We start from the raw sequence: 10,771 nt of genomic DNA, 5'->3' as shown, positions 1-10,771 counted from the left end.
TAATAATCCGTCCAAATTGTGTTTATTTGCGTGATATCGTTGACTCGAAGTTGTGACAAATGAGGACAATGCACACAAAACCAAATCCACTATGAACCATAGGCTGATTACGTCACAAGCTTTTGTGCTCAGCCGACGTCATACTTCCAAGCAGCTACGAAACTGATGTGGCTAAAAAAGGTTGGCTCAGCGCGCGCATCACGGACGTGCGTCTACTGGAAAGTTATATATACCAAAATTGATATTCTCACACTGTCAGTGTTTTAAATATATCCCGGCACGTGCATACCTTTGGCACTCCTGGTGAAGTGCGTTCTTTATGTCTGTTTTTATGTTATTTCCCCCCCCCTCAATGCACATATCCTCTTATAGTATAGAACACAGCACGAGAAAAAATGCCTAGATTAAATGAAATGTAAAAAAGTACAGCCTATAAAGCACGAATAGGCTACATTTGCATTATTAATGTTCTAATTAAATACGTTTTTAAAAATCCAAAATGTATATAAAAAAATAATAATAATATTTAAGGTATAAAAACTTGGTTTAAAGCATTTGCTATGCAAAATAATGAAACCACATACGTTTGTATGGCCAGTCAGTAGGCTACTCGAATAGTACTAGTAGTCTTTAATGTCTAAATTGTCCAAATAAAACAAACTGATTGCCTTTTCTAAAAGTGTGTGTGTGTATACATACATATATAAATATATATATATATATATAATTTATTTATTTGTAATCTAACTGGTGGTAAACTACAGTCTCTGGTGTTTCCACTGTTCACAAATGCCACATTCAAACATTATATGTCCCAAATATTACAAGTGTAGCCTATCTGTATTATGACATGTTTCTTCCTTTTCTGGCACTTTGACGTATTTCACTGGAATGAAACCGCTCGGGTCACGTGATTCACGCCACGTAAATAAACAGTTTCAATCTAAAATACTTAAACAATTGAAACCCTTTAATGTAAAAGTTCATTTTCGTCACAAATATGGAATTAAATTGGTTAATGAAAAGGTTAATTCGCCCCCCTCGTCTCCATTACACCCCGCCCCTTGTGGCGTCACGTCGGTCTGTTGTGTGACTCCCTCTCTGTTCACGCGCGCGTGCCCTCCCCAACTCGCGCGACTACAGAGTCGCTCCAGCCTCTGATTCAAAGTAGTGTAGACTTCTTGCCCGGCTCCAGCTGTCTCTGGTCTATCCAGGAATGAGAAGCGATGGCCGGCTCTGCCAACGAGGAGAAAACCTACAAGAGGTTCTTGGAGCTCTTCCTGCGGGAGATGAGGCCACCTCTCCAAGAGGACGTACCTCTACCTATGCGCCCCTTGTCGGACCTCATCTCGGAGGACGAAGTGGAAGGGGAATGCCTCGACCTGTGTCTCCAGCACCTGTGTAAATAGTTAAGTACCGATGCGCCGTCTCGCTTCATTTCTTCACTTTCTATACGTATGTTGAGTTTACAACATTAGAGAGCGTAAGAATAAATACAGGAGGACAAAAGGAAACTAATTTCTGGTCCCTTGTTCAGTTGTTACTTCAACCTGCACAGTTATTGTGTGTGTGTGTGTGTGTGTGTGTGGACGAGGAGCGCAGGAATATTCATCACTCTTAATATCCGACACTGTGCTTCAGTTATTATTACTGTAGGGAACTTCACAGTTTCACTCTGTTCTAGATCTGTGTTTCTTAGGGAAAGTTTTAGTCTGGCCACATTAAAAACTCTAAAATATGAGCTTTTCCAAACTGTCATAGTTCATACGTCTATGATATGTCTACAGGTGTTTCAATAATTTGAATAGTATTAATAAATGTCATTATAATTATCGTTGTTATTATTACTATTATTATACAGTCAGATTTTAATATATAGCCTAATTATTGATATTATAACAATGATATCAATAACAGAAAGTATGACAGCTGTTAAAGTCATTCTGATATGAAAATACTTATTTTTTTTAAAATGCATTTTAATGCGTTCATACTATAGTACAAATGCAAGCAGATATTTGTAGTCCATTTTTCTGAATAGGCTACACCCTCCGTTCTCCAGTGACCCCTTTACTCGTGTCTTTAATCCTCTGAAGGGGTACGACGAGCACCTGTATTGCGTTGGGCTCCGTCATAATCATTTTGACTGTACCCTTTTCTTTTTGATCAGTTGTTGACGATATTCATCTGAGATGATCGCACGCTTATCAGTTTGTAATCTGAGTAAGCATACAGCATCCATGTCGCCAGTATCAAGCGCTGGTCGACGAGATAACTGAGCATGACTGGGCTTTATTGCATGCATGTTTCATGCAACACGGTTACCTTTTTCTCTCAAGATGTCGGCAGTTGTGTGCGCCATCGCCATATGCCGAGACACACCTGTCTACATCTTCATATACATTCAAACATGAACAGCCTAGTGTAGTGTAGCGAGCAGTATGATATCGCGGTGTTTTGAATTCTGGGCGAGATCTGTGGGAAGGGGTTACGTTTGATAAACTACGTCATTGGCTTGCTATAAATAGCCCATTCAAACCCAGCAGAACCTTTATGAGCATGAATACTCATACATATCTAATGGATCTGGAGATAAATGAATGCGCAGATAGTGCACATTTCCTGAGTCAGGTGTTTTCAACTGTGCTATATTGATTTATTTTTAGTTTCACGTTTCATATTTAGGCTATATGCATCCATTTTGTGGCTATAATATAGTATATTGTAGCACATGGTTCCCTCATGCTTGTAATCAGAATATTATGAATATCATTAGACATTGATTATAATTAGAATATTCTGAATATTATTTGACCTGGAATCTATGAATATTCTAAGAAATATATAATTTGAATAGTCTGAATATTTTTGGACATTGATTATAATCTAAATATTCAGAATATTATTCAACATTGATAAGAATATTCTGAGAATTACTAGACATTGATTATTATTTAAATAGCATGAATATTAATCAACATTGATTATTATCTGAGTATTATGATATTATTAGACGTTGGTTTTAACCTGAATATTATTAGAGATGGATCAAAAATTTCTATATTATTAGGAATTGTTTATAATTTAAATATTACATCATTTGATATAGATATAGATATGTTCTTAATGTTATTAGACATCATTTATAATCTGTGTGTTATTAGACAAGGATTATAATGTGACTATTCAAATTAGTGGTCAAGTCAATATGGAACTTTCTATGACTGATTCCTAAAATTTGACCCTTGACCCCCCACGAAGAGGTTATTGTTTTCTGTGTTTGAATTTCATTCAAATGTCAGGAGCAGGTTGCCATGGCCTTTTGCGGAGAATCCCTTTTGCTCTTGCACAGACAAACACACAAATATATAGTCTTCTGGGGAATCACAGAGCTATTAAGTATTTACACATTCAGATTTTTACAGCGCTCAATGCAGCAATGTCTGTTTAGATACTCCGATGTCAATGTTTATTTTAGGTTACTGACCCTGACTAATATCTGATCCTCAGGAGAGTGTTATATGGTCATTTTGCCTGAGGTTGATGGGTGTTTACCGTTTTTCTGACAGTGAGCTAAGTTGAATGACCTTAACTTGACATATATTGATTTAACCACTTGGAAATGGAATGCATTATTATTTTGAAGTCAGAGTGGTGCATATGCATTTATTTCAAATCTAAACATGGATTTAGATCCCTAAATAATGCTGCTTCTTCCATTTAGCCACATCAGTTTATCTAGGCTTGCTTACCTCACATACTTCAGCACTGAAGCTTCTGCCTGTGTGGTGAATCAGCTGAACGTGTGATTATTTTGTCGCTGGGTTGAAGATCTAATAATAGTCCTGAGGGAAAAGTGGAGATCCCCTTTGTTCTGTTCTCTCTAGAGTGCGGGGACAGGGTGGCTGTGTGTGTATATGTGAAAAGGAGAAGTAGGGGTAGAAGAAGAGAAGCAAAAATTGGTAGGGGTAGGTCGGTGACAGCACGATGAATAAGCTTCGTTACAAATCCAGTGCTCCAAATGATGGTGACAACCCACCAGTGGCGTGACATGTCTGACTGGGGAAGAATGCAGGGTATCATTTAATAAGAGCCAATCAATAGAGAAACAGTGACTCAGACAGACCTCTGCACATAAGTATATCATCACGGTATCTCTTATTTTAATACATCGTGATCAGCTGGTGGGGTCCTGAATGCTGTATATTTTGTTTGAATTATGTTAATGACAGCAATGGTTTAGCTTGTGTTTTTTCTTTTCTTCTTGATGGTCCAGTATTGTAATACAGTGTTCCTCCACTGGTTTTACTTTTTATGTTGTACATAATGTAGGCAGGATTTTATTTTATTTTATTTTGCAACCACTCCATGTTGGCAATCTAATTGGCATTAATGTCAACATTTTATTTTATTATTTTATTTTATTTTATTTTATTTTATTTTATTTTATTTTATTTTATTTTATTTTATTTTATTTTATTTTATTTTATTTTATTTTATTTTATTTTATTTTATTTTATTTTATTTTGCAACCACTCCATGTTGGCATTCTAATTGACATAAATATCAAAATTGTATTATTTTATTTTATTTTATTTTGCAACCATTCCATGTTGGCATTCTAATTGACATGAATGTCAACATTTAATTTAATTTAATTTAATTTAATTTAATTTAATTTTATTTTATTTTATTTTATTTTATTTTATTTTATTTTAGTTTATTTTATTTTATTTTATTTTATTTTATTTTATTTTATTTTATTTTATTTTATTTTATTTTATTTTATTTTATTTTATTTTATTTTATTTTGCAACCACTCCATGTTGGCATTCTAATTGACATGAATGTCAAAAGTTTATTTTATGTGTTTCTAAGTGGCATGAATTTTTGCCAAAATATTAGAGTTTGATTGGTTGCACATACTTTAACATCAACAACTAATATGAGAATACTTAAAAATATTATGTTTTTAAAGTATTTTAACATTTATTTTGCTTTTCTAAATGCACAATTATATGGTTGGTTGCATATTATTATTACATTTTGAATAGTTGAATAGTTCCCTTCTTTTCGTGACAATCCTTGTGTGTGAACTGAATGGTGAAATTCATAATGCTAATATTTTAACTAATATAAAGCGTTTTTATGTTAATAATCTCTCTCTCTAAATTCAAAAGCAAGTTGAACAGGAATTCCCATTCTATTTTGGTTGACAGTAAACCTTCAGTGATGTTATCTAGCACAGTCTGGTTTAGTTGTTGTGCAATGATAAATGGGGATGTGTGGCAAATGTGTGGCTAAAAATGAAGGTTGGAAGGGAGGTTGTTTCCTCCTCCTGTGGTGAGCAGGCCCTCCAAGCCCATGGGGAGTCCTGATAGACACTAATGGGTAGAGGAACGCTCTCTAAAGCTCATTAAACCCCCATCTCTCGCAGCTGTAAAGCACACACATACAGAGGTACACAAAATCTACACAAAACTCACAAAAAACATGCGTGCCCACGCACTAAAGACATGCAACACACACAGAGCCCAAGGGAGCGCCTGTTGTAATGAAAAAAATTGGCACACTACACCACACAGCTGTGTCATGATAGAATCAATGATGGAGGAAATATCTGTTGCAGAGGGAAGGATTTGCATGTTGTAGCATCATATGCAGTGTTCACTCATCTGTGATGGCAGGAGTTTCCCTTTATGTCGAGTGTAGATCAGGTTTTCATTTTTTTTTTTTTGATGATTTAGGATTAGATATTTTGAAGAATAGAAGGTTTTAAATTTAAAAATGTAATCACATTGTATTCTTTAAGGATATACACACAATAGGATCATAAACCACAGTATAATATGGGGTAATCTAGTTTTTAGAATTGAAAAATGTTCATTTACAAATGTTCTGTTCGGTACAACTTATTTTTGGGTGAACTGTCCCTTTAAACTGCTGTCCTCTCATGGATTCCTCATTTTTCGGTGTTTGATCAGCATCACAGACGACTTGTCCTCTGATGTCTGATCATGACAACATTGATCCGATAATTAAGCAAAACAAATAGATGTGTCTCAGGGTATTGTTTGCATTTGAGCAGACAATGTATCTGTGGCCAGGTGTTGTCTAGATGAAAGGATGCGATTTTTTTTCATCTGGGTCGGTGTGGCCATGGGCGCCCTTGGCATGGCATTAGAGTATGGTTCCTCTTCAGGCACACACTGACAGCAGCTGCGCTTCAGATGATCGGCGTTCACCCTACCCCCTCCCGCTCCGATCACATACAGACTTTCTTTTGTAGAGCTATAATCAGATTTAGATTTATTTCAGGCTCAAAACCAGTGTCTATTGTGTTCTGTCTAAAGAAATATTTGTAAAAAATAATTGTACAAATAAAGTCATTTTTACAATTTTATAAATTATGTATTTTATTGTATTTTGTTTATTTATGTATTATTAGAACTGTTAATCTATTTACAATTTACAATATATATATATATATATATAATAAAATATAAAATTTTATATATATTATATAAAACTTCTCTTTTTTTAAGTTTATTGTATCGGTTGATAATGAATATTTAATTGTTCATGCTCATTACCCCTATTTTTACATTGGTATTAAATGTAACACTCATTAAAAATTCTTTAAAAATGCTAATAATTTACTAACATTGTAAAATAAAGCTTTAAGATGTTGTGAAGCCTAAATTCACTTATAGCATTTAAAATGCTTTATTTTTAATTTAATAAGTAGGCTAATCAACATTTATACGTAAATTACATTTATTTAGACAAAATAGAAATGAGTTGTAATATTGGGCACTAATAATTCAGTTACTAGAAAATAATAATCGGTCATAGCTAGAAAATAATTACTTGCTTATTGGTTTCAGCCAGAATTTGAATATAGGTGCATCTCTGATTAGTATTTTGTGGGGAAAAACCCCCAACGGAATTAATAATTGCAATGTTTGTTTGTTTAGTTTTTTTTTTTTTTCTGTTCTGTTCTCAACCCACGGTTTAGCGCGCACTTTCACTTTCATCCTAAATATGACGACACATCTATGATATGGTTTGTTGAAAATAATAATGCGTAAAACAGACAGAGTTCAGCTAATGTATGTTTCTGTCAATGTATGCATTCTGGCTTCCCAATACATTACAACAGCAATGACCAAAAAACGTGGACAAAACAGTTACGAGTGCCGTATTCTCTAACATGATCAGTCATTTACCCCGTCATCACCCGGGTGTTGATAGTGCCCGAACGCAGGTGAGACTTGAGCAGCACACATTGCTATCTGCGTTTAAACTAAACTCATTTGAGCCTTGCCAATTTAAACATTCAAGAGCCAAAAGACGCGAAAGAGATGCACACAGAAAGCCACATCTCAGACAGAGTGCAAACATTGAGTTCTCTTGTGCTTGAACGGACAAATTCACACAAAAATTATGCCAACATTCCTGTCTTGGCAAGTATCCTAGCAAACATAGTAGGTTGGTTATGTCTTAAGTCAACAGTCGAAAAAGACAACGCATGTGTACAGTATCAGTATGTTAAATCCATGCATTATGTCTGAAAGGGACAGCAGCCTAATATTCCTGCTCTCTGTGTTTTTAATGTTAATCCAACACTCACTGCTCTTGACTGAATAGCTTTTGTAATTTTAACAACGATTAATCTTTATTAAATTTATACAGTGAAGATTATTTACAATGTTATTTTACATTTGATTACTTTATTCATTAAATTTTTGTACCTGAAAACTACTGTTAGATAACTAAATAACCTGAAAAGCACTGTTTGATGATGATGCATTTTATTTATATTGCGCTTTTCTCAAATCCAAAGTGCTAAAAAATTGTATTTATTTGTGCTGTTGCTTGTAGTTTTTGTTCTTTATTTTCTTTATTTTTATTTGACAGTAGTCCTTTTTTCCTTGAAAATAGCACATGCCGAACCGTACCAAAACCGTGAGTATTGTAATTTGAACCATTACACCCCTAATATTTATCTAGGTTTGCAGATTGACATCAGCATTTTTAGGATTCTGTCAGGTTTAAAATAGTTCAAAAACAAAATGGTTGCACACTTTTTGATCAGTAATGCAAGAATCACGTTAAATGCATTCACCAAGCAAAGTATGTAGAGTACCTTACTTGTCCTTTGCATGCTCTGAAGTGCTCAGAATACCATCAGATCCTTGCAACGTTTTAAACCCCTGCGGTTCTCCTATTCCCTGTAATTGAATTTCATTTTCTGAGTAATAGCTTGCAGCTGAAACCACAAAACACAGTGAGGAATATTTGATCAATAAATCAATCCAGCTCATTGCCTCCCCTAGGCCTCCAGGACTGTGTTCATCTCCACTGTGATCAGACCTGACACTTAAGAGAAGTGAGTGTGGCTCCCCTCAGCTTGTTTTCATTTCAGCTGACGGCAGAATGAACTGGCCTCCGCTTCGACAGTCTATATGGACAAATTTAGAACTGCACTGGGACAAACAAGGCTGACAGCAGTGGCCAAGAAGAGAGAGAGAGGGAGAGAGATGCTCCTCAAGGATTCACAAGTCATTACTTATAAACCACAACTGGCATCCATATCCGTTATTTGCACTTCCGTGAATGATGTTTTTGGGCCAGATATTAATTAGGACTCGGCTTAAGGTCTTCTCTCTTTTTCGTTTTTCTCTAAATGTGCCTCTTGGGAGGTCAGGAGTGGATAAGAAAGAGCCAAAGACCAGATTGTCTTGTCTTTTTTTCACTGTTCGAAGATCAGGGTGCTTTATCTCAAAGGAGACAGTGTACGAATGTGCCAGAGATGTCCATCTGCATGTGTATATAAATGAAAAATTAAAAAATAGTGCAAGAACATGTCTTGTGTGAATGGAATTGAAGTATTCAATTGATTAATTTTGTTTAAATTATTTTGTTTATATAAAATTGTAAGCTATAAGCATTTTGAGCACAAAAGATACCAATATACCCTACCATTGTTTCAAAGTCAACATGAAATTTCAGTCTGTTTATCATTTAACAATAAAACATTTGAGTTCATCCAACATTACACCTCCTCAAGGCAATTCAGCAAAAATTTTAAGCTGCATTATTTCCTGCTTTGAAAGGCAGGTACAACTGCATGTCATCAGCATAATTATGATATGAAATGCCAAATTTATTAAATATAGAGCCCAGTGGAATCATTTATAGAGAAAAAAGCAACGACCCTAAAATAGAGCCCTGAGGTACCCCGTAACTTACAGGAGCTGCAGAAGAACAGTTATTCCCAATCTTTACAGTGAAAGTGTATCATCAACTTTTGTTGATCACAGAGCTTAGTTTTTTGCAATAATCAAAACCCTATAGAAAAATCTTATTGGGTTTTTGTTAAGGGAACTAGTGTGATGCTAACTTCTGGGTTGGCCTACAAAAATACATCATCGCTGCAGCACTCTAAGATCAGGCATATGTTTGAAGAAACTAAGGTCCATTTTTGCTTCATATTGACTTAAAGGTGCATGTCATTTCACATCTGCCACTGAAATGTGTTTCTGGATTGGGGTTAGTGTAATGCGCTATAATATGTGTGTTTTCTTGGATTTTTCTTGTCAACAAGCTTTCATTCATCCATCCCAAACAAAAAAAGCACCTGTGCCAGGTTACGTAAACCTTGGACCACAAACACGCAAGCGCCGTTGTGCAACATTCTGCTGACCGTAGAGCTGCCAGCAGTGTCTCCCTCACAGGTCCTCCAAGGTTGTATCTTCCTGCCTGTTTTTCATTTGTTTAAAAGAGGTCCATCACCTCCTCTCAAACTGCTGGCTGGCTAATTGAATGGAAATATGATTGATTCCCCGCTTCTCTGCAGTCGCAGAGCAATTAAGCTGAGTGGGTTGGACGGGGGCTGGTTTTCATTCTGTTTGGTGCTGGCGCGCTCAGGTGTGCTGTGCAGTTTGCTGCACTTTCAAAAGGCAAAGTTCACCCTTTAAGAAGAGTAGTGTGTTTGAAATACCAAAGCTTTGAAACCCTTAATCAGGTATGGCATTTGGAAGAATCAGTGTGTTGTTATGTTCTTTCCAATAATCTTTCATTTTAAGTTTGTTATATAGTACATTTAAGGATGTGCTATGGTCAGCTAGCTGTCTGACAAATGACTTGTTGTTTAGTGACATATAGGCCTAGATTTTTCTGTTTTAAAATAAATAAATTATATATATATAACTCTCAGAAAAGTCTTAAATTGGATTATATATATATCAAAAGCTGCATATATTATCTTATGGATTATATATATCAAAAGCTGCATATATTATCTTATTTATTTATTTTGAATGTATTGCTATTGACCAATAATTGCTTCTGCCATTTTGCCTTCATATAGCACTAACTTAAAGGTACACCTGTGATCTCAAGCTGACTAGCTGAAGATGTTACTACAGCTTTACCCATTAATAGACATGGTACTTCCTTGAAAATAAATTTCAGCACAGCGCTACAACAACCATAATGAAATAATGAAATTAACCTTCACAATAGATAATGCTTTACGATGAACTGTTAGAGAGCTACATATGGCAATTTATCTGTTCAATAAAATACCTTGCTCACCTGTTGAGTAATAAAAATGCCATCTCGCTTTTACAACATTTCAAATCCATCAGTTGTTGCCATCTCCGAAAAAGGCAAGCCAATGTTGATTATTGTTTTAATACAAGCTGTCACATTCTCTTTTTGCCAGCAGACCCTCCTCCATTCTGTGTTATTTAGAAAGGGTGGT

The 10,771-nt window shown here is 35.3% G+C and overlaps 1 protein-coding gene across 3 annotated transcripts in view; it reads left to right on the top strand.

Moving 5' to 3' along the window:
- The first annotated feature begins 1,158 nt into the window (after positions 1-1,158).
- ppm1e (protein phosphatase, Mg2+/Mn2+ dependent, 1E) overlaps positions 1,159-10,771 on the top strand; it is a 56,099-nt gene continuing 46,486 nt past the window's right edge. Inside the window, exons 1-2 of one of the 3 annotated variants that reach the window (XM_067399233.1) lie at positions 1,159-1,408; positions 7,945-7,968. In XM_067399233.1, coding sequence (XP_067255334.1) covers positions 1,227-1,408; positions 7,945-7,968 — 206 coding nt within the window. In that variant the 5' untranslated portion in view covers positions 1,159-1,226. Of the gene's footprint in view, positions 1,409-7,920; positions 7,969-10,771 lie in introns of all 3 variants that reach the window. The other 2 variants (XM_067399232.1, XM_067399234.1) reach the window with 2 other exon arrangements.

The sequence above is a fragment of the Chanodichthys erythropterus genome, chromosome 10 (assembly GCF_024489055.1).
Source record: "Chanodichthys erythropterus isolate Z2021 chromosome 10, ASM2448905v1, whole genome shotgun sequence".
Classification (NCBI taxonomy): domain Eukaryota; kingdom Metazoa; phylum Chordata; class Actinopteri; order Cypriniformes; family Xenocyprididae; genus Chanodichthys; species Chanodichthys erythropterus.
Note: the sequence above shows the minus strand (reverse complement) of the source record. Positions and strands in the feature narration are given on the sequence as shown.